The sequence below is a fragment of the Xenopus tropicalis genome, chromosome 8, assembly GCF_000004195.4.
Source record: "Xenopus tropicalis strain Nigerian chromosome 8, UCB_Xtro_10.0, whole genome shotgun sequence".
In the NCBI taxonomy this organism is placed as follows: Eukaryota; Metazoa; Chordata; class Amphibia; order Anura; family Pipidae; genus Xenopus; species Xenopus tropicalis.
Genome location: NC_030684.2, coordinates 4,050,814 through 4,075,456, shown reverse-complemented (window position 1 = coordinate 4,075,456; position 24,643 = coordinate 4,050,814). Strand labels below are relative to the sequence as shown.

General features: G+C 36.5%; 3 protein-coding genes across 6 annotated transcripts; all 3 read left to right on the top strand.

Annotated features, from left to right (window-relative positions):
• Window positions 1–2,038: 2,038 nt before the first annotated feature.
• Window positions 2,039–23,975, top strand: mett (methyltransferase). Of its 2 annotated transcripts, XR_004219891.1 has the most exons (5): window positions 2,039–2,105; window positions 2,296–2,484; window positions 2,707–2,914; window positions 3,212–3,746; window positions 23,804–23,975. XR_004219891.1 is itself a non-coding variant. In XM_012969785.3 (4 exons), exons 2-4 carry the CDS (start codon window positions 2,337–2,339, stop codon window positions 3,639–3,641), a joined length of 786 nt encoding a protein of 261 aa, XP_012825239.2. In that variant the 5' UTR covers window positions 2,039–2,105; window positions 2,296–2,336; the 3' UTR covers window positions 3,642–3,933. The 2 variants fall into 2 exon arrangements, 1 of the variants encoding a protein (XP_012825239.2); XM_012969785.3 differs by lacking the exon at window positions 23,804–23,975 and having other exon boundaries at window positions 3,212–3,933.
• On the top strand, window positions 11,154–13,092 carry LOC100491548 (indolethylamine N-methyltransferase). The gene is made up of 4 exons (XM_002935060.5): window positions 11,154–11,257; window positions 11,459–11,651; window positions 11,885–12,092; window positions 12,394–13,092. The coding sequence occupies exons 2-4, from the start codon at window positions 11,504–11,506 to the stop codon at window positions 12,821–12,823; spliced, it is 786 nt and encodes a 261-aa protein (XP_002935106.1). The 5' UTR covers window positions 11,154–11,257; window positions 11,459–11,503; the 3' UTR covers window positions 12,824–13,092.
• LOC100491384 (nicotinamide N-methyltransferase) lies at window positions 17,147–23,797 on the top strand. Of its 3 annotated transcripts, none has more exons than XM_031892074.1 (4): window positions 17,147–17,229; window positions 17,384–17,587; window positions 17,829–18,036; window positions 23,297–23,794. In XM_031892074.1, the coding sequence occupies exons 2-4, from the start codon at window positions 17,440–17,442 to the stop codon at window positions 23,724–23,726; spliced, it is 786 nt and encodes a 261-aa protein (XP_031747934.1). In that variant the 5' UTR covers window positions 17,147–17,229; window positions 17,384–17,439; the 3' UTR covers window positions 23,727–23,794. The 3 variants fall into 3 exon arrangements, with proteins under 3 accessions (XP_031747934.1, XP_012825233.1, XP_004917603.1); XM_012969779.3 differs by lacking the exon at window positions 23,297–23,794 and adding an exon at window positions 18,338–19,064; XM_004917546.4 differs by lacking the exons at window positions 17,147–17,229; window positions 17,384–17,587; window positions 17,829–18,036 and adding exons at window positions 22,308–22,550; window positions 22,790–22,997 and having other exon boundaries at window positions 23,297–23,797.
• Window positions 23,976–24,643: the final 668 nt, after the last annotated feature.

Below are 24,643 nucleotides of genomic sequence, written 5' to 3'. Positions count from 1 at the left end.
TGTTATTCTGACTGCAGATATTACTCCCCATTGATTTTAGTGATTTTTTTTGGATTTTAGCAATTTTATTGCATTTCACATTGTTCTTTGTTAATTATCTTTGCACATGGACATTTTGTCTGCTGAATTTCAATTTGGCTTCCTCTGTACACCACATAGTTTGGTAAATCTATGCATATTGGGCATCAAACTGTTCATTAGACCCCTGGCGTTCATATTTAGAATGTTTTATGTTGGTACATTACTAAATGTGGTGTGTATAATGGGGCAAAATGCAAGATTTGTGACAATTTTCAGAAATGTCACAAAAACCGTTAGCTTTGTAGTTTGGTAGTTTGCAGTAGAAAGTTGTTTTTACCCATTTTTATTTTGTCAGAATGTGTACTTTCGGAAAATATATGGTTTTCTAGGGTGTCCATACTGTTAGGGGGTCTTATGGCACATAATACACATACTGGTTGCAAAAATTGAGCTAGCCGGAGCATCATATGTGAGCACTATTTTTATTCGGGTGCCCCTTTACGCCACATAGCTTGGTAAATATATGCATATAGGGCATCAAACTGTTCAGTAGACCCCTGGCATTCATATTTATAATGTTTTATGTTGATACATTACAAAATGTGGGGTACATAATGAGGTAAAATGCAAGCTTTGTGAAAATTTTCAGAAATGTCTTAAAAAATCGTTCTGTTTGGCATAGTTTTTTAGTTTGTACCCATTTTCGTTTTGTCAGAATGTGTACTTTAGTAAAATGTATGGTTTTCTAGCGTCTACTGTTAGGGGGTCTTATAGCACATAATACACATGCCGGTAGGTTATATTGCGCATATGTACTTTGTATGCACTTCCTTTTGGGGGTCTCTAAATTCCAGATACATCGGTGATCCTATGCACAATGGGCATCAAACTGTTCAGTGGACCCTTGGCTTTCATATTTGATGTGATTTTCAGGTATTTCATCAAAACCGGCTATTTTGGGAAAGCATTGCGACTAGTTTGGAGTAGAAAGACATGCATACCAATTTTTAATTCACCCGGATGTGTACTTTCCAAAAATATATGGTTTTGGGGGGCTCAATGTATTTTTTTTTGTTTTTACCCCTCAGAAAATGCAGTAAACGAGTTGAATTTTCAGTAGCTAAAGAGATCTCTGTCGCAATTTGTATGTACTAACTTCTTTTTGGGGTCTCTAAATTCCAGATACTTTAGTAATTCTATGCACAATGGGCATCAAACTGTTCAGTGGACCCTTGGCTTTCATATTTAGAATGTATTTTCTTGGTTCCTAATGTTATGTGGGAGATATGATGCTTAAAAAAGGAAGCTTTGAGGCAATTTTTTAGAATTTTCGTAATTTTTTTATAGAAACTGATAAATTCAGGAAAGAATTGCCTTTTGGTACTTGGATTTGGAAGACATAATTACCCATTTTGGATTCGTCAGAATGTGTACTTTTCAAAAATATATGGTATCCTTGGGTAAACCTAATGTTCCAGGATTTTTGGCTTTGGAACCTAAAGTATGCCGTATTCTGCTGTAATGCTTTGAAAATTTAGTAATTTACTGCTGGGAGTTTTTGATCTATAGATGTCAGAAATCGGCGCGAAAACTTTTCTGATTTTTTCTGAACCTTCAGTGCATGATTTTGGAAGCCTCCCATAGGACTCAATGGCACTCTGCAGCTCCAACCTGGCCCAAGGAAAGTCACCCATAGGGCTCAATAGCACTCTGCAGCTCCAACCTGGCCCAAGGAAAGTCTCCCATAGGGCTCAATGGCACTCTGCAGCTCCAACCCGGCCCAAGGAAAGTCTCCCATAGGGCTCAATGGCACTCTGCAGCTCAAACCTGGCCCAAGGTTATCACAGTATAATATAGAACTTTTGCACTTCTTTTGCCTTTTGCCTTCATCATCATCATATTTCATTAAATAAAAGGAAAATTTACGACTTTGTCAAGTGATAGGTTCCAAAGTAAATGACAGTGTTCTGCATAAAGAGCGATGTTTGCTGTTCTCAGTCACAATAAACAGTATCAAGGGAAATAAAGCAAGGAAGCAAATCTTGTGTAAAGCATTCTCTGCTCTTTCATACCCCAAAGTAAAGGTAAGTTACTGATATCTACTCCAAGGGGCTTTTTATAACTTTTGAGTATAATCGTTTCTAAAAGACGAAAGTGAGTTCCTTGCTCACTGGTGTTTTCAGACAGGGTATAAAATAAGGGAAAAATTAGGTTTTTCCCCACATTTCCAACAACTTCATTTTTAAATTCAATGAAAATTTTTTTCCCCCACAGGTACAGATCCATTGCTCAATTACATTACAAACTTGCTTATAATGGATTCCTTACAATATAAGCACTACTACGATAAAGAGTATGATCCTTGCCTTTTTTTTGCAACCTACATTGGGGCTGATAAGGATCCTTCCAAGGAGCAGCTGATAGAATATCCTATTAAAGTTCTCCGTGATATATTCTCTTCAGGTATGAATTAGTGAGAGCAAATCCCACCTATATAAACTACTAGTTACACTGATCCGATCGTGAAGCTCAGCCCAAAAAGCCAAGGGGGAATAATTGTTTATCCTAAAATGATATAGAAACATTCCAATTGTATGAGCTCCTGAAACTTGACTTTTTTAGCTGTGTACGATCCGCAGGGTGATTCTTATAGTTGTGTTATTCTCTATTCTTTATTTGATTCAGGTTCAGTGAAAGGAGACACTCTGATTGAACTTACTGCTAGTTCAGCACATATACTTATTTTGGCGGCTGCTGATTATTTTGACAACATCACTTTGTTACAACTTTGTGAATCTGATGAACGAGAGGCACAGAAATGGTTAAACAAGGAAGCAGGAGCCATAGACCACTCCCACCTTACTACTTTTATCTGTGGCCTTAAGGGGAAATGGTGAGTATAAATGAAAGGGGGGAATCAGCTTGAATTCATATTTACAAACTCTAAATTGTAAAGTATTAAATACATGTACAAATGGATAAAAAAAACTCTCAGTTGGTAGTTTAGACCCAAAAACATTCAGACCCCAAAGCAACCTATAGTATATGTATATACCATTGCATCAATGTACTACATGAATGATGGATCTATTACATCCCCTCATCTTTCTGTCCATTCAAACTAATGTTTCTGTAAGTTAAATAGAATGGAAAACGTAACTTATTATCTTAAGATTATCTTGTTTTGTAGCACAGAATGGGAGGAACATGAAGAAAAGACCAGAAGAGCCATCAAACAGATTGTAAGATGGGATATTACCAAAGATAACCCACTGGGGAATGTTGCGTTGGCCCAAGCAGACTGTGTGCTAAGTGGGGGGTATTTGGACTTGGTTAGTAAAGATCATGAGATGTATCTGAAACTCCTAAAACAAATGTGCTCCCTTGTGAAAATAGGAGGTCACCTGATCCTCATTGTAGTCCTTAATATGACTTACTACATGATAGGCCAACACAAGTTTTCCACCCTGACATATGATGAAGAGTTAGTACAAAAATCTCTGGCAAGCAATGGGTTTATTATAGTGAGATCTGGGAAAGAAAAAAACAGGCATAATTGTGATCTAATGGATTATGAATATTTGGCATATTTTGTATCCCGGAAGGAAAGAGAGGTCTAAATGCTTGAATCCCCATAGACAAAGCTGTGTTAAGTTTAATGATCACATTATAGTTAGTTATTTAGGTTTAGTGATTATAGTTTTAGTTCACACTAAAAAGTACAGGTATTAGAATTAATTAGTGATCAGTTGTGAAAAGGGGTGGATCTAGGAGTTAGCTCTATGTTCTACTAATAGTAGCTTAGCCACTTTCAAAAACTCTGTTTGATTTGTTGTGTGTAAAATTAAAAATGTCTGGCTTGTGAAATCCTGCTTTGAATAAAACACTGGCACATACCTCTTTGGCATTAAACTGTGTTTCACTGTCTCTTCCTTTGACAAAAGTATTGCAACATCTACATGAGTGACTTCCCACAACACCTTTACACTTTATTGTGCTTCTGTAAATCTTACTGTTTTGGAAACAGATAATGAGAAAATCTGTGGGTATAAATCTGAGTAAACTTTATTTATCTTTGTTTGCCTGTTGTTTTTTAATTCAATTTAAGATCTACATTTTAGATTTCAGATGTAAAGAAACCTTTTAAATAAAAACATTGCTCAAAACATTTTGAGAGAAAAAATGTGAAAAACAGGACACAGGTGATCCTCCTCTTCCCACAGGTCTTTCTACAGCACTGGGTGCAACAAAGGGTGGATCAGAGGGGTAAAACCCCATGCAACCCCATCAAAAGTGCAAAGTTATGCACTTTGGTAGAAATAGTTTACATGTGAATTATACACTAAATGGTAGTGTGTTGGGGGGATCCTTAATTGAGAAGGATTGACTCAAGGGATGAAAACATAATTTTGCATCACTCAAGGCCTCACCTCAAGTATGGGGGGCAGTTGTTGGCTCCAGTCCTAAAGAAGGATATTAATGAGCTGGAGAGAGTGCAGAGACTGCAACTAAACTGGTAGAAAGGGATGGAAGGGTTAAATAAATGGTGCTCTATAGAGTTGCTCTTAACTCTATATAACAAAAAAACCCATTGATTTTAGTTATTTTTTTGGATTTTAGCAATTTTATTGCATTTCACATTGTTCTTTGTTACTTATCTTTGCACATGGACATTTTGTCTGCTGTATTTCAATTTGACTTCCTCTGTACCCCACATAGTTTGGTAAATCTATGCATATTGGGCATCAAACTGTTCAGTAGACCCCTGGCATTCATATTTAGAATGTTTTATGTTGGTACATTACTAAATGTGGTGTACATAATGGGGCAAAATGCAAGCTTTGTGACGATTTTTATTAATGTCAGAAAACTGTTCTGTTTAGCATAGATTTGTAGATTGGTAGTTTGCAGTAGAAAGATGTATTTGCCCATTTTTGTTTTGTCAGAATGTTTTCTTTCAGAAAATGTATTCTTTTCTAGAGTCTCCATACTGTTAGGGGGCCTGATGGCACATAATACACATGCCGGCAGGTTATATTGCAGCATATACACTTTGTATGCACTGACTTCCTTATGGGGTCTCTAAATGCCAGATGTATTTACCCATTTTAGTTTTGTCAGCATGTGTACTTTCAGAAAATATATGGTTTTCTAGGGTCTCCATACTGTTAGGGGGTCTTATGGTACATTATACACATACTGGGTGCAAAAATTGAACGAGCTGGAGCATCATATGTGAGCAATATTTTTATTCAGGTGCCCCTGTATGCCACATAGTTTGGTAAATCTATGCATATAGGGCATCAAACTGTTCAGTAGACACCTGGCGTTCATATTAAAATGTTTTATGTTGATACATTACAAAATGTGGGGGTACATAATGAGATAAAATGCAAGCTTTGTGACAATTTTCATAAAAAATGTCATAAAAAACGTTCTGTTTAGCATAGCTTTGTAGTTTGGTAGTTTGCAATAGAAAGATGTATTTTCCCATTTTTGTTTTGTCAGAATGTTTTCTTTCAGAAAATGTATACTTTTCTAGGGTCTCCATACTGTTAGGGGGCCTTATGGCACATAATACACATGCCGGTAGGTTATATTGCAGCATATACACTTTGTATGCACTAACTTCCTTATGGGGTCTCTAAATGCCAGATACATTGGTGATCCTATGGACAATGGGCAATGAGCTTTCATATTTAGGGTGTGTTTTCTTGGTACCTAATGTTATGTGAGAGATAAGGATCTTGAAAGTGGAAGATTTGATGGAATGATTTTCAGGTATTTCATCAAAACTGGCTATTTTGGGAAAGCATTGCCACTCTGTAGTTTGGAGTAGAAAGACATAGGTATCAATTTTGAATTCACCCGAATGTGTACTTTCCAAAATTATATGGTTTTGAGGCATCAGTGTATTTTTTTGTTTTTACCCCTCAGAAAATGCAGTAAACGGTTGAATTTTCAGTAGCTAAAGAGATCACCGCGGCAATTTGTATGTACTAACTTTCTTTTGGGGTCTCTAAATTCCAGATACTTTAGTAATCCTATGCAAAATGGGCATCAAACTGTTCAGTGGACCCTTGGCTTTCATATTTAGAATGTATTTTCTTGGTACCTAATGTTATGTGGGAGATATGATGCTTAAGGTATCACATTCAAAATTATGTAGTGGAGAATGGCATTATGAGCAGTAATCAGCATGGCTTTATGAAGGACAGGTCATGTCAGACCAATTTAATTGCTTTTTATGATGAGGTAAGTAAGAAGCTGGACAGTGGGGATTCAGTAGATATAATCTATTTGGATTTTGCCAAAGCATTTGATACCGTTCCCCACAAACGACTGCTTTCTAAGCTAAGGTCTATTGGTCTTAGTGAAGTCGTTTGCACATGGATAGAAAACTGGCTACAGGATCGGGTACAGAGGGTGGTTGTTAATGGCACATTCTCTACTTGGAGTAAGGTTCTCAGTGGGGTCCCTCAGGGTTCTGTACTGGGTCCACTTTTGTTTAATTTGTTCATAAATGACTTAGGGGAGGGTATTATGAGTAATGTATCAGTGTTTGCAGATGACACAAAACTCTGCAGACCAGTCAATTCTATCCAGGATGTGACATCCCTGCAGCAGGATCTTGACCAACTGGCAATCTGGGCAGCTAAGTGGCAGATGAGATTTAATGTGGATAAATGTAAGGTCATGCACCTGGGATGTAAAAATATGCAAGCCCCGTATACCCTTAATGGGACTGCACTAGGCAAATCCATAATGGAGAAGGACCTTGGAGTCCTTGTAGATAATAAACTTGGCTGTAGCAAGCAATGCCAGGCAGCAGCTGCAAGGGCAAACAGGGTATTGAGCTGTATTAAAAGGGGTATAGATTCACGGGAGGAGGGGGTTATTCTTCCCCTTTACAGAGCACTGGTAAGGCCCCATCTAGAATATGCTGTTCAGTTTTGGTCTCCAGTGCTCAAACGGGACATTATTGAGTTAGAGAGGGTCCAGAGAAGGGCAACTAAGCTGGTAAAGGGTATGGGAAGTCTCAGTTATGGGGAAAGACTGGCCAAGTTGGGTCTGTTTACACTGGAGAAGAGGCGCTTAAGAGGTGACATGATAACTATGTATAAATATATAAGGGGATCATATAATAACCTTTCTAATGTTTTATTTACCAGTAGGTCCTTCCAACGGGCACGAGGGCACCCACTCCGTTTAGAAGAAGGGAGGTTCCATTTAAATATTCGGAAAGGATTTTTTACAGTGAGAGCTGTGAAGTTGTGGAATTCCCTCCCCGAATCAGTCGTACTGGCTGATACATTATATAGCTTTAAGAAGGGGCTGGATGGATTCTTAGCAAGTGAGGGAATACACGGTTATGGGTGATAGCTCTTAGTACAAGTTGCCCCAGGGACTGGTCCGATTGCCATCTTGGAGTCAGGAAGGAATTTTTTCCCCTCTGAGGCAAATTAGAGAGGTTTCAGATGGGGTTTTTTGCCTTCCTCTGGATCAACTTGTAGTTAGGCAGGTTAGGTATAGGCATTATGGTTGAACTTGATGGACGTATGTCTTTTTTCAACCCAACTTACTATGTTACTATGTTACTATGTTAAAAGTGGAAGCTTTCAGGTGATTTTTTAGAATTTTCATAATTTTTTATAGAAACTGATAAATTCAGGAAAGCATTGCCGTTTGGTACTTGGGAGTTGGAAGACATATTTACCCATTTTGGATTCGCCAGAATGTGTACTTTTCAAAAATAGATGGTTTCCCTGGGTAAACCTAATGTTCCAGGATTTTTGGCTTTGGAATCTAAAGTATGCTGTATTCTGCTGTAATGCTTTGAAAATTTACTGCTGGGAGTTTTTGATCTATAGATGTCAGAAATCTCCATAAAACTATACATATCAGGTATTGGCACGTTCATGAGGCTTTCCAAATTAGTTTAATTTTTGTCCATAAAATAAATTATGTTTCTTTTATAAATCCCTATATCATGAAAAATAGCATTTTTCTTTTTTTTTTTTTTGTATTTCAAGCTCTAAATCTTGTTCCAGAAGTGGAACACAAAAACTCGGCCAGATTTTGAAAGCTCGGATTCTCCTGAAGAAAACAATATATATAGTTTTCCTACCTAAACTTAACCACCCCCCCCCCCAGTTAATGCCCCTAAAATGAGAGTGCACAAAATGTTTAGAAAACATCTGACACTGAGGGGAACTGAAATGTTAAATTCTACTGGTACTTAAAGGGTTAATTTGCTGAGGAATTCGGTCACCTATATAAACATTTCATCACTTGTGATTATTTTGTGCTCATAAAAACACAAAAGCTGATGTGCGGCGTTCTTTTAAAAATGAATTTGTACTCTATGGGGCACAGGTACTAGTTCAAATGTCAAATAGTCCAGGATGTGAATTGGTCAAATAATGGCAGGCGTAAGAGGCCAATTTACTAATATTTGAATTGAAGTGTTTTTTTTATAAACTTGATAATAAAAAATATTGAACAAACTTTATTGTTTTTACATTTTTTACTGTATATACTAATTCCTATCAGGAAAGCTCAATTATGTTCATTCCCCAAATAAACTTAGATCTCAACAAATAATCACATTATTTTATTCATTATTACTAAATGTACTAATTTAAAAAACAAATGTAGTGTATCGTGTTATAGACACGAAAAAGACAGGACTGGCACACCTCTTATCATTAAAATATAACTTTTACTTATTACTAGTTAAAATTGTTAAGTTAAAATAGATAGAAAAGAAAGTAAGGAAAAGTGTTAAAAATGTTCTGGATCACACCTTGAAACCGTTTCGATTCTAGCTCTTATCCTCCTGAATATTGTTACTTTACATAATATCTTTATCTATTGTGAATGGTTTCATTTGTATCAATACTATCTGCGTGTTACAATTTCCAAAAGAAGTCATAGTCCTTCCATTCAGATACGTATTAACGGTCTTTATACAGAAAGGTTGGAAGTAAACACACCATCCATTCAATAAACTTTAATTAACCCTTCGTGTGTTGTGTAATTTGTTAATTGATTAACCCCTATTTTTCAAGGGGTCAGGTGAGTATTGCACTATGTTTATTTAATCGTTGGATTACTATACAAATTATCAGGTAAGTTTGATTATTATACTCAGGTAAGTGTCATTCTGGTGCTCTGCACGAGATAGATCCCTTAGTTATAGACTTGCTCTATTTGATTCTAGTACCTCACCGAGTGTTAGGTCACGGTTTATTGGTATTCTATTTCCAGGATCCTCCATCATATGTGGCTAATCCTGGTGCAGCTTGAAAGCATGTGCATCTTTATAGTAATTGTTCACCGTCCGATTAACATGGAATTGCTACAGCACAGTATTTACAAGTTCCTTATTCTTATGCTATAGCAGACCAGTTATAAGATAAAGCTTGCTGTTAAGCCCAGCAGGGTAATGATCACTAATTAACCCTTCTGGTATGCTTTTAACCGCAAATTGGTAGTAGTCCCTATGATTTATATCTCTGTTGCGAAAGGGCAGCGTCACTAATTACAATAGCACTGTTAACCCGTTCATTTAACAATTGCTTATTTTATCACCACTACTCCTAAAAATGCACATAGGGGCCACGTTCATGTTTACTACCTCAGTATACTTATAATCACTGTTGGCTTATTAATACACACTTTTTTTACACGGGAACGCTTGAGACTTACTTGCAAGTATGCGATATACTACTTATGGGAGTCACATTCGCAATTGCTGCTTCGATTTTACATAACCACTCGATATAACCCTAAGCGTGTATCAACTTTGCTTAGTTATATAATCGGTATACGGTACGCTAATACTAGTCATTACCTTATGCGGTATATAAATTACATTCGGCTTTGATAATTCGCCATATTGCCCATTAGTGCCAAAAAGAGGAACTGCATTGGAATCCCAGCTTATGTTCTCCCTATTGTTTCGGCGCCTAAATGGTTAGATATAATAGCTGACGATATTCTACGTTATGATTATTTCTGGTCAGTACAGATCAAACCAGCCCTTCTTTCCCGAAGGGACAAAGTCCTGGTGCCTACACCTCTATTTATTACCTCGGCACCCGGGATTTTACGCAGCAACTAAACCGTACAGTATTTATAGCTCAGTTCCGTTTCTGAACTGAAGTCCTGGTGCCTACAATTATATTCGTTACCTCGGCAACCAGAATCAACCACACCACCAAGCAAAATATGGCGAAATTCCTATGATTATGTTCCGTGTTACACCCAAATCCTGGTGCCTACCACTCTATTGTTACCTCGGCAAACAGGATTATGAGACAAAGTCGACGGTTACAAATATTAACGCTTCACATTAGACTCAGTTAGATCAATAGCCAGTCTACATTACTGGCTGAACATCACCTGAAAATCAGATGGTGTTCCTGTGTTTGCAGTCCCAGTTAAACACTCGGCGCAAGAATTGCTAAATCAAATCTATGAGACACCAATTCTTAGACCTAAAGCCTGGCGCCCACACATCCGCTTATTACCTCGGCAGGCAGGATTTAAAGTGACCAATAGATACCAATATTCCCAATTCGCTTTTAAACTAAAATGTAAGTAGTCAGCCTACATTACTGGCTGCACAAAAAACAGGAGGTCGGAAAATATTCCTGTGCCTACAACCCCAGTTGTAACCTCGGCACAGGATTTGCTAGATCAAGGATGTGAAACGCCGACGCGCGTTTCGCATAGAGCTTTCTCAAGGCTCAAATTTAAAAAACAACACAAAATGCTTAAATGTAAAAAACACCCCCAGTGACTTCTATAGAATCTTGCCTGGTTTTAGTTGTTTAATTTTTTAATTGAAATTCTCAACATTTTTTCATTTCTAAAACTTGAAAAATCAAGTACAGGAAAATAAAATTAGAAAATATTCAGTGTTTTCTCAACCCACGGCAATAGCTTGAATGTAACTGTTAATACAATTTACCCTGGAGATGGCACAGTCCTCCTTGGGAATCTTTACCCTTTTTTCCTTCATCGTTATCATATTTCATAAAATAAAAGCAAAATGTATGACCTTGTCAAGTGATATGTTCTAAAGTAAATTTACACGGTTCTGCATAAAGATCGATGTTTGCTGTTCTCAGTCACAATAAACAGCGTCTCTAACTGTATCAAGGGGAATAAAGCGAAGAAGCAAATCTTGTGTAAAGCATTCTCTGCTCTTTCGTACCCCAAAGCAACGGTAAGTTACCGATATCTACTCCAAGGGGCTTTTTATAACTTTTGAGTATAATTGTTTATTAAAGACGAAAGTGAGTTCCTTGCTCACTGGTATTTTCAGACAGGGTATAAAATGAGGGGATGAGGGAAAAGGTCGTTTTTTTTCCCCACATTTACAACAACTTCATTTTTAAATCCAATGAAATCTTTTTTTTCCCCACAGGTACAGAGCCACTTTTCACTCAATTACATTACAAATTTGCTTATAATGGCTTCCTTACAATATAAGCACTACTACGATAAAGAGTACGATCCTTGCCTTCTATTTGCAACCTATATTAGGGCTGATAAGGATCCTTCCAAGGAGCAGTTGATAGAATATCCTATTAAAGTTCTCCGTCATATATTCTCTTCAGGTATGAATTAGTGAGAGCAAATCCCACCCAGATACAGGATCCTTTCATATGAACTACTATTTAATTTGATCCGATCTTGAAGCTCAGCCCAAAAAACCCAAGGGGGAATAATTGTTTATCCTAAAATGATGTAGAAACATTCCAATTGTATGAGCTTCTGAAACTATTTTTTAGCTGTGTACGATCCGCAGGGTCTTATAGTTGTGTTATTCTCTATTCTTTATTTGATTCAGGTTTAGTGAAAGGAGACACTCTGATTGATCTCACTGCTAGTTCAGCATGTCAACTTATTCTGGCGGCTGCTGAATATTTTGACAACATCATTTTGTTAAAACTTTGTGAATCTGATGAACGAGAAGCACAAAAATGGTTACACAAAGAACCAGGAGCCATAGACCACTCCCACCTTACTACTTTTATCTGTGGTCTTAAAGGGAAAAGGTGAGTAAAAATGAAAGGGAGGATCAGCTTGATTTCATGTTTACAAACTCTAAATTGTAAAGTATTAAATACATGTACAAATGGATAAAAAATACTCCCGGTTGGTAGTTCAGACCCTCAAGCAACCTATAGTATATGTATATATATACTACATCAATGTTCTGCTTATGCTGGAAAGCAACTGAATGAAGCATCTATTACATCCCCTCATCTTTCTGTCCATATAAACTAATGTTTCTGTAACTTGAATTGAAAATGTAAATGATTATCTGAAGATTATCTTGTTTATCTTGTCTTGTAGCACAGAATGGGAGGAACATGAAGAAAAGACCAGGAAAGCCATCAAACAGATTGTAAGATGGGATATTACCAAAGATAACCCACTGGGGGATGTTGTGTTGGCCCAAGCAGACTGTGTGCTCAGTGTGGGGTATTTGGACTTTGTTAGTAAAGATCATGAGATGTATCTGAAACTCCTAAAAAAAATGTGCTCCCTTGTGAAAATAGGAGGTCACCTGATCCTTATTGCAGTCCTCAATATAACTTACTACATGATTGGCCAACACAAGTTTTCTGCCCTGACATACGATAAAGAGTTTGTACAAAAATCTCTGGCAAGCAATGGGTTTATTATAGTGAGATCTGGGAAAGAAATAAATAGGCATAATTCTGATCTAATAGATTATAAATATTTGGCATATTTTGTATCCCGGAAGGAAAGAGAGGTCTAAATGCCTGAATCCCCCTAGAGGAAGCTGTGTTAAGTTTAATGATCACGTTATCGTTAGTTATTTAGGATTGGTGATTATAGATATAAAAGTACAGGTATTAGAATTAATTAGTGATCACTTGTGGAACGGGGTGGATCTAGTAGTTAGTTCTATGTTCTACTAATAGTAGCTTAGCCACTTTCAAAAAATGTCTGTTTGATTTGTTGTGTGTAAAATTAAAAATGTCTGGCTTTGAATAAAACACTGGCACATACCTCTTTGGCATTAAACTTTGTTATACTGTCTCTTCCTTTGACACAAGTATTGCAGCATCTACATTTGATTGCATTCCAACAACACCTTTACACTTTATTGTCAGTGCTTCAGTAAATGTTACTGTTTTGGAAACAATGAGAAAAGTAATCTGTGGGTATAAGTCTGAGTAAACTGAAGTGATCCTCCTCTTTTAACACTTCTTCGCAAAGGTTTTTCTACAGCACTGGGTGCAACAAAGGAGGAATCAGAGGGGTAAAACCCCATGCATTTGTACCATTGTGTTAAGAACAAAACGAGGGCAGAGTGTGCAAATAGATTTGTGTTCATTACCCAATTGTTTTTTTCTTCCTTTGTCGTAAATATGTTCTCCAACATTCTATTGGAGAAAACAGCAGGATGGGTAACTAATTTACAAGATTTAGCATGTAGCCTATGAGTGTCCCAGTATTTATTAATAATCTTCCTAATCTGATAAAAATTGGGTCTCTGGACTGTTAGAGGGTCTTATGGCATAATACTCATACCGGGTACAAAAATTGATTGAGCAGGAGCGTCATTTGTGAAAATTTATATGCACTATTTTTATTTGGGTGCCCCTGTACGCCACATAGTTTAGTAATTATATGCATATAGGGCATCAAATTATTCAGTAGACCCCTGGCGCTCATATTTAGAATGTTTTATGTTGATTTGTCACAAAATATGGGGGTACATAATGAGGTAAAATGCAAGCTTGATGACGATTTTTTAGAAATATCATAAAAACCATTCTGTTTAGTATAACTTTGTAGTTTGGTAATTTGCAGTAGAAAGTTGTATTTACATTTTTTTGTTTTGTCAGAATGTGTACTTTCGGAAAATATATGTTTTTCTAGGGTCTCCATACTGTTAGGGGGTCTTATGGCACATAATACACATACCGGGTGCAAAATTTGCACAAGCCGGAGCGTCATATGTGAAAATTCATATGCACTATTTTTATTTGGGTGCCCCTGTATGCCACATAGTTTTGTAAATCTATGCATATAGGGCATCAAACTGTTCAGTAGACCCCTGTCATTCATATTTAGAATGTTTTATGTTGATACGTCACAAAATTTCGGGGTAAATAATGGGGTAAAGTGCAAGCTTTGTGACGATTTTCAGAAATGTTACAAAAACTGTTCTGTTTAGCATAGCTTTGTAGTTTGGTAGCTTGCAGTAGAAAGGTGTATTTACCGATTTTTGTTGTGTCAGAATGTGCACTTTCGGAAAATATATGGTTTTCTAGGGTCTCCGTACTGTTAGAGGGTCTTGTGGCATAATACTCATACGGGGTGCAAGAATTGAACAAGCCAGAGCATCGTATGTGAAAATTCATATGCACTATTTTTATTTGGGTGCCCCTGTACGCCACACAGTTTCGTAATTATATGCATATAGGACATCAAATTATTCAGTAGACCCCTGGCGTTCATATTTAGAATGTTTTATGTTGATAGATTACAAAATGTGGGGGTACATAATGAGGTAAAATGCAAGCTTTGAGACGATTTTCAGAAAACCGTTCTGCTTAGCATAGCTTTGATGTTTGGTAGTTTACAGTAGAGGGATGTATTTACCAATCTTTGTTTTGTCAGAATGTGTACTTCTGGAAAATATGTGGTTTTCAAGGGTCTGTGTACTTTTAGGGGGGTCTTATGGCACATCATACACATACCGGTAGGTTATATTGCAGCATATACACTTTGAATGCACTAACTTCTTTTTGGTGTCTCTAAATGCCAGATACATTTGGGATCCTATGCACAATGGGTATAAAACTGTTCAGTGGACCCTTAGCTTTTATATTTAGGGTGTGTTTTCTTGGTACCTAGTGTTGTGTCAGAGATAAGGTGCTTGAAAGTGGAAGATTTTCAGGTATTTCATTAAAACTGTCAATTTTGGGAAAACATTGGAGTAGAAAGACATGGGTACCTATTTTGAATTCATCCGAATGTGTACTTTCAAAAAATATATGGTTTTGTGAGAGGTCAATGTATTTTTTCATGTTTTTACCCCACAAAAATGCAGTTATTTTGTTGAATTTTCAGTAGCTGAAAGAGATCTCTGTGGCAATTTTTATGCGCTGTTCAGTGGACCCTTGGCTTTCATATTTAGGATGTGTTTTTTTAGTACCTCACTTGGAAGATATGATGCTTGAAAGTGAAAGTTTTGAGGCAATTTTTTAGAATTTTAATAATCTTTTTATATCTAAATTCAGAAAAGCATTGCCGTTTGGTACTTAGGAGTTGAAAGATATAGTTACTGTAAGGTTTGATATAATATCCCATATTCTCATATTCATATAATCATATATTCATATATGCATGTATTTTGATACTTTGATACACTTTGATGCTTAGCATATCATACTCCATTTTAGAAATGGATCTCCATTTTGTAACAGCAACCAGCAAGGCTTGAACATCCCATAATAGTTGTTTTTCCCAAATAGTACCCTTGCACAGCTTGCACCTGACGAAATATAAGCCTTGAGAAACAACTTAACCTTATCTATGCAATAACGCCTTTTCTACTCCTTGTGTCCTCATTTAAATTCCTGTCCCGTATGAGCCATGTTTGAAGGCCATCCTTGAATATAATGAGGTTCTACTCCATCTTTATTTTATAATGATCCTTTTGTTTCTGCAAGTACACAAGGGGTATAAATTCTATGATCACGTAAGAATAAACTGGACAAGTTTGAACTTCCATTGGAGTTGTGTCGTTCTTGTCCCCGTATACGCCTTTGTCCTGGTAGGAGGGCTCCCATGGATTACTAAATCTAAGATCGGTGGTCAGGAACCTTACAGTTACCCAGTTTGGATTCATCAGAATGTGTACTTTTCAAAAATATATGGTTTTCTTGGATAAACCTTATGTTCCAGGATTTCTGGCTTTTTAATCTAAAGTATGCCGTATTCTGCTGTAATGCTTTGAAAATTTGGTAATTTAATGCTGAGATTTTTTGATCCATAGACGTCAGAATTCTCCATAAAATTATACATATCAGGTATTGGCATGTTCGGGAGACATGAGGCTTTCCAAATCGGTTGAATTTTAGTCCATAACATAAAATATATTTCTGGTTTAAATCCCTATATCATGAAAAATAGCATTTTTTTCTTTTTTTTTTTTTGAATTTCAAACTCTAAATCTTATTCTTAAAGTGGAAATACACAAAAACTCAGTTTTGGAAAACTCAGGTTCTCCTGGAAAAAAAACAATATATAGTTTGCCTGCCTAAACTTAACCCCCCTCCAGTTAATGCCCCTAAAATGAGAGAGCACATAATGTTTAGAAAACGTCTGGGGAACCGAAATGTGAAATTCTGCTGGCACTTACAGGGTTAATTTGCTGAGGAATTCGGTCACCTATTTAAACATTTCAACACTTGTGACATTCTTTTAGTAATGAATTTGTACTCTCTGGGGCACAGGTACTAGTTTAAATGTCAAACAGTCCAGGATTTGAATTGGTCAAATAATGGCAGGCGTAAGAGGCCAATTTACTAATATTTGAATTGAAGTGTTTTTTTTATAAACTTGATTATGAAAAAATATTGAACAAAGTTTATTGTTTTCACATTTTTGACTGTATATACTAATTTCTATCAGGAAAGCTCAATTATGTTCATTTTTAATAAATGTACTAATTTAAAAAACAACACAAAATTTTTGAATGTAAAAAACACCTCCAGTGACTTCAATAGAATCTTGCCTGGTTTTAGTTGTTTCATTTTTTTATTGAAATTCTCAACATTTTATTATTTATAAAACTTGAAAAATCAAGTGTGGAAAAATTAAATAAGAAAATATTCAATGTTTTCTCAAACCACGGCAATAGCTTGAATGTAACTGTTAATTTCCCCAGGAGATGGCACAGTGCTCCTTGGGAATCTTTGCCTTTTTGCCTTCATCATCATCATATTTCATAAAATAAAAGCAAAATGTATGACCTTGTCAAGTGATATGTTCTAAAGTAAATTTACACTGTTCTGCATAAAGAGCGTTGTTTGCTGTTCTCAGTCACAATAAACAGCCGCCCCTTTAACAGTATCAAGGGGAAATAAAGCGAGGGAGCAAATCTTGTGTAAAGCATTGTCTGCTCTTTCGTACCCAAAAGTAAAGGTAAGTTACCAAAATACCGTCTTTCGAGTATAATCATTTTTTAAAGATGAGTTCCTTGCTCGCTGATGTTTTGAGACGTAGAATTAAATGGGGATAAGGATTATTGATTGTTTCCCATTTTTAAATTTAATAAATTACCTTTTTTTCCCCACAGGAACAGCACCACTTTGACATTTTGTCCAATTACATTACAAACAAATATTGCTTATAATGGCTTCCTTACAGTGTAAGCACTACCACGATGAAGAGTACGATCCTTGCCTTTTTTTTGCAACCTACATGGGGGCTGATAAGGATCCTTCCAAGGAGCAGCTGATAGAATATCCTATTAAAGTTCTCCGTGATATATTCTCTTCAGGTATGAATTAGTGAGAGCAAATCCCTCCCAGATACAGGATCCTTTCATATAAACTACTATTTACATTGATCCGATCATGAAGCTCAGCCAAAAGAGCCAAGGGGGAATTATTGTTTATCCTAAAATGATATAGAAACATTCCAATTGTATGAGCTTGTGAAACTTGACTTTTGTTTAGTTTTGTACGATCTGCAGGGTCATTCTTATAGTTGTTTTATTCTCTATTCTTTATTTGATTCAGGTTTAGTGAAAGGAGACACTCTGATTGAACTTACTACTAGTTCAGCACATATACTTATTCTGGCGGCTGCTGATTACTTTGACAACATCATTTTGTTACAACCCTGTGAATCTGATGAACAAGAGGCACAGAAATGGTTAAACAAGGAAGCAGGAGCCATAGACCACTCCCACCTTACTACGTTTGTCTGTGGTCTTAAAGGGGAATGGTGAGTAACAAAAAAGGGGGGATCAGCTTGATTTCATGTTTACAAACTCTTAATTGTAAAGTATTAAAAACATTGTACAAATGGATAAAATAAACAAAAAAAGTTGGTAGTTACAAACATTCAGACCCCCAAGCAACCTATAGGATATGTATATACAATTGCATCAATGTACTACTAGTGATGGACAGCAACTGACTGATGCATCTATTACATCCCCTCATCTTTCTGTCCATTCAAATTAATGTTTCTGTAACTGAATGGAAAATGTAACTGATTATCTGAAGATTATCTTGTTTTGTAGCACAGAATGGGAGGAACATGAAGACAAGACCAGAAGAGCCATCAAACAGATTGTAAGATGGGATATAACCAAAGATAACCCACTGGGTGATGTTGTGTTGCCCCAAGCAGACTGTGTGCTCAGTGGGGGGTATTTGAATGCTGTTAGTAAAGATCATGAGATGTATCTGAAACTCCTAAAACAAATGTCCTCCCTTGTGAAGATAGGGGGTCACCTGATCCTGATTGGATTCATCAATATGACTTACTACACTATAGGACAACACAAGTTTTCTGCCCTGCCATGTGATGAAGAGTTTGTACGAAAATCTCTGGCAAGCTGTGGGTTTATTATAGAGAGATCTGGGAAAGAAAAGAACAGATACAATTCTGATTTGTTTGATTATGAATATCTGGCATATTTTGTATCCCGGAAGGAAAGAGAGGGATAAATGCCTGAATCCCTATAGACAAAGCTGTGTTTAATGATGACATTATTGTTAGTTATTTAGGTTTAGTGATTATAGTTTCAGTTCACACTGAAAAGTATAGGTATTAGAATTAATTAGTGATCAGTTGTGAAAAGGGGTAGATCTAGGAGTTGGCTCTATGTTCTACCAATAGTAGCTTAACCACTTTAAAAAACTCTGTTTGATTTGTTTGCATTTGTTGTTAGTAAAATTAAAAATGTCTGGCTTGTGAAATCCTGCTTTGAATAAAACACTGGCACATACCTCTTTGGCATTAAACTGTGTTTCACTGTCTCTTCATTTGACAAAAGTATTGCAGCATCTACATTTGAGTGAAATCTAACTGTTTTGGAAACAGATAATGAGAAAATCTGTGGGTATAAATCTGAGTAAATTGCATTTATCTTTGTTTGCCTGTAGTTTTTTTAAATTCAATTTAATATCTACATTTTAGATTTCAGATGGAAAGAAACCTTTAAAAAAAATAAACATTGCTCAAAACATTTTGAGAGAAAAAGTGTGAAAAACAGGACACAGGTGATCCTCCTCTTTTAACACTTCTTCCTGCAGGTAAAACCCCATGCAACCCCATGAAGAGTGCAAAGTTATGCACTTTGGTAGAAATAGTTTAAATGTGAGTTACACACTAAATGGTAGTATGTTGGGGGGATCCTTCATTGAGAAGGATCTGGGGGGTTTTGTGGATAACAAGTTGTCTAATTCCAGGCAGTGTCATTCTGTGGCTACTAAAGCAAATAAAGTGCTGTCTTGTATAAAAAAGGGCATTGACTCAAGAGTTGAAGACATAATTTTGCATCTTTCGAGGTCCCTGGTAAGGCCTCACCCTGAGTATGGGGGATAGTTGTTGGCTCCAGTCCTTAAGAAGGATATTAATGAGCTGGAGAGAGTGCAGAGACTGCAACTAAACTGGTAGAAAGGGATGGAAGGGTTAAATAAATGGTTCTCTATAGAGTTGCTATTAGCCCTTTAAGTGCCACAGAATGTAGATTCTACGTCCTGCAGCACTTCCGGATTTAGGATCGGAGGAGCAGCTTTTAAAGCCAGTCCTTCAATCCCCGCTCGGTTCCCAGCCCCTAGACAACAAGCAGAGGTAGAGACCGCGTGGCCCCTGGGGTGCAATTGCCCAGGGGCTCCATAGGAAAAGCCAGACACGTAGATTCAGAAATGTCATAAAAACCATTCTGTTTAGCATACAGTAGCTTTGTAGTTTGGTAATTTGCAGTAGAAAGTTGTATTTACCCATTTTTGTTTTGTCAGAATGTGTACTTTTGGAAAATATATGGTTTTTAAGGGTCTGTGTACTTTTAGGGGGGGTCTTATGGCACATAATACACATGCCGGTAGGATATATTGTAGCGTATACACTTTGTATGCACTAACTTCCTTTTGGGGTCTCTAAATGCCAGATACATTTGTGATCCTATGCACAATGCATATAAAACTGTTCATTGGACCCTTGGCTTTTATATTTAGGATGTGTTTTCTTGGTACCTAGTGTCGGAGATAAGGTGCTTGAAAGTGGAAGATTTGTGATTTTCAGGTATTTCATTAAAACTGGCAATTTTGGGAAAACATTGTGACTCTGTAGTTTGGAGTAGAAAGACATGGGTACCCATTTTGAATTCATCCGAATGTGTACTTTTCGAAAATATATGGTTTTGTGAGAGGTCAATGTATTTTTTCATGTTTTTACCCCACAAAAATACAGTTATTTTGTTGAATTTTCAGTAGCTAAAAGAGATCTCTGTGGCAATTTGTATGTACTAACTTTGTTTTGGGGTCTCTAAATTCCAGATACATCCGTGATCCTATGCAAAATGGGCATCAAGCTGTTCAGTGGACGCTTGGCTTTCATATTTAGGATGTCTTTTTTTAGTACCTCACTTGGAAGATATGATGCTTGAAAGTGAAAGCTTTGAGGCAAATTTTTAGAATTTTAATTATCTTAAATTCAGAAAAGCATTGCTGTTTGGTACTTAGGAGTTGAAAGATATAGTTACCCATTTTGGATTCTTCAGAATGGGTAGTTTTCAAAAATATATGGTTTCCTTGGGTAAACCTAATGTTCCAGGATTTTTGGCTTTGGAATCTAATGTATGCCGTATTCTGCTGTAATGCTTTGAAAATTTGGTAATTTAATGCTGGGATTTTTTGATCCATAGACGTCAGAATTCTCCATAAAATTATACATATCAGGTATTGGCATGTTTGGGAGACATGAGGCTTTCCAAATCAGTTGAATTTTTGTCCATAAAATAAATAATATTTTTGGTATAAATCCCTATATCATGAAAAATAGCATTTTTTTCTTTTTTTTAATTTCAAGCTCTAAATCTTATTCCAGAAGTGGAAATACACAAAAACTCATGCAGTTTTGGAAAGCTCAGGTTCTCCTGAAAAAAACAATATATAGTTTGCCTACCTAAACCCCCCCTAGTTAATGCCCCTAAAATGAGGGAGGGCAAATTGTTTAGAAAACGTCTGGCACTGAGGGGAACCGAAATGTGAAATTCTGCTGGCACTTAAAGGGTTAATTTGCTGAGGAATTCTGTCACCTATTTAAACATTTCAACACTTGGGATTATTTTGTGCTCATAAAAACACAAAAGCTGATGTTTGGCATTCTTTTATTAATTAATTTGTACTCTCTAGGGCACAGGTACTAGTTTATATGTCAAATAGTCCAGGATGTGAATTGGTCAAATAATGGCACGCCAATTTACTAATTATTTGAATTGAAGTGTTTTTTATGAACTTAATTATAAAAAAATATTGGACAAACTTTATTGTTTTCACATTTTTGACTGTATATACTAATTCCTATCAGGAAAGCTCAATTATGTTCATTTTTACTAAATGTACTAATTTAAAAAACAACACAAAATTGTTTGAATGTAAAAAACACCTCCCAGTGACTTCTATAGAATCTTGCCTGGTTTTAGTTGTTTCATTTTTTTATTGAAATTCTCAACATTTTATTATTTATAAAACTTGAAAAATCAAGTGTGGAAAAATTAAATTAGAAAATATTCAGTGTTTTCTCAAACCACGGAAATAGCATGAATTTAATTGTTAATACAAATCCCCCTGGGGATGACACAGTCCTCCTTGGGAATCTTTGCCCTTTTTTCCTTCATCGTTATCATATTTTATAAAATAAAAGCGAAATATACGACTTTCTCAAGTGAAAGGTTCTAAAGTAAATTTACACTGTTCTGCATAAAGAGCGATGTTTGCTGTTCTCAGTCACAATAAACAGCCGCCCCTTTAACAGTATCAAGGGAAATAAAGCCAGGAAGCAAATCTTGTGTAAAGCATTGTCTGCTCTTTCGTACACCAAAGTAAAGGTAAGTTACCGATATCTACTCCAAGGGGCTTCTTATAACTTTCGAGTATAATCGTTTCTAAAAGACGAAAGTGAGTTCCTTGCTCACTGGTGTTTTCAGACAGGGTATAAAATGAGGGGATGAGGGAAATGTAGGTTTTTCCCACATTTACAACAACTTCATTTTTAAATTCAATGAAATATATATTTTTCCCCACAGGTACACAGCCTCTTTGACATTTTGCTAAATTACATTACAAACTTGCTTATAATGGCTTCCTTACAATGTAAGCACTACCACGATGAAGAGTACGATCCTTGCCTTTTTTTTGCAACCTACATTGGGGCTGATAAGGATCCTTCCAAGGAGCAGCTGATAGAATATCCTATTAAAGTTCTCCGTGATATATTCTCTTCAGGTATGAATTAGTGAGAGCAAATCCCTCCCAGATACAGGATCCTTTCATATAAACTATTATTTACATTGATCCGATCATGAAGCTCAGTCCAAAAAGCCAAGAGGGAATAATTGTTTCTCCTAAAATGATATAGAAACATTCCAATTGTATGAGCTTCTGAAACTTGAGTTTTTTTGCTGTGTACGATCCGCAGGGTGTATCTTATAGTTGTGTTATTCTCTATTCTTTATTTGATTCAGGTTTAGTGAAAGGAGAAACTCTGATTGAACTTACTACTAGTTCAGCACATATACTTATTCTGGCAGCTGCTGATTACTTTGACAATATTGTTTTGTTACAATCCTGTGAATCTGATGAACAAGAGGCACAGAAATGGTTAAACAAGGAAACAGGAGCCATAGACCACTCCCACCTTACTACGTTTGTCTGTGATCTTAAAGGGCAATGGTGAGTAACATAAAAGTAGGGAATCAGCTTGATTTCATGTTTACAAACTCTAAATTGGAAAGTATTAAATACATTGTACAAATGGATAAAATAAACTCTCAGTTGGTAGTTACAAACATTCAGACCCCCAAGCAACCTATAGTATATGTATATACAATTGCATCAATGTACTGTTGTGATGGAAAGCAACTGAATCATACGTCTTTTACATCCCCTAATCTTTCTGTCCATTCAAACTAATGTTTCTGTAACTGAATGGAAAATGTAACTGATTATCTGAAGATTATCTTGTTTTTTAGCACAGAATGGGAGGAACATGAAGAAAAGACCAGAAGAGCCATCAAACAGATCGTAAGATGGGATATTACCAAAGATAACCCACTGGGGGATGTTGTGTTGGCCCAAGCAGACTGTGTGCTTAGTGGGGGGTATTTGGACTTGGTTAGTAAAGATCATGAGATGTATCTGAAACTCCTAAAACATATCTGCTCCCTTGTTAAGATAGGGGGTCACCTGATCCTCATTGCAGTCCTCAATATGACTTACTACATGATAGGCCAACACAAGTTTTCCGCCCTGACATATGATGAAAAGTTTGTACAAAAATCTCTGGCAAGCAATGGGTTTATTATAGTGAGATCTGGGAAAGAAAAAAACAGGCATAATTGTGATCTAATAGATTATGAATATGTGGCATATTTTGTTTCCCGGAAGGAAAGAGAGGTCTAAATGCCTGAATTCCCATAGAAAAAGCTGTGTTAAGTTTAATGATCAAATTATCGTTAGTTATTTAGGTTTAGTGACAGGTATTAGAATTAATTAGTGATCAGTTGTGAAAAGGGGTGGATCTAGGAGTTAGCTCTATGTTCTACTAATAGTAGCTTAGCCACGTTAAAAAACTCTGTTTGATTTGTCTATGAAGATTCTCATTCATCCAGGTCATAAAATACAGTATCTAGTAGAATTAAGTTTAAAACAACTGGACTTTTCTGAGTTTTTCTTGAAAACGTTTCACCACTCATCCGAGTGGCTTCTTCAGTTCAAATGACTGGTAGGGAATTCCCCGGTATTTAAACTCTTGATGGTAGTAGAGTCACAGACATCCAATCATAATGGTTCCATTGAACTTGTTCAGTTAGGTGTTAGCTGAAACTGACAGGTGTAAGAAGGTATGATCCAGTCACAATGGTACCATGATTCTCATTGATGAAGGTGTTAATCCTTCAAAGTACATGACTGGAAGTGTGAACTGTTGTGAAACTGCCGGGGTAAGGATGTCAATGCGCCATTGTATGTTGGTGACAAGCGGTGTCTCAGGCCCCCTCCTCTGTTCAGGGATGGTTTTTCCAGGCTGGCATAAATGGCCTCTTTCACACCTCTTTCGAACCATCTGTCCTCTCGGTCCAAGATATGCATGTTACTGTCCTCAAAAGAGTGACCTTTTTCTTTGAGGTGTAGGTAGACTGCTGAGTCTTGTCCTGAGGAGTTCGCCCGCCTATGTTGGGCCATTCTCTTACAGAGAGGTTGTTTTGTCTCCCCAATGTACAGTATAAGTCTGAGCACTCTTCACTACACTGGACAGCATAGACCACATTACTTTTCATGTGCTTGGGTGTAGGGTCTTTAGCTTTTGTCTCAGGGTGTTG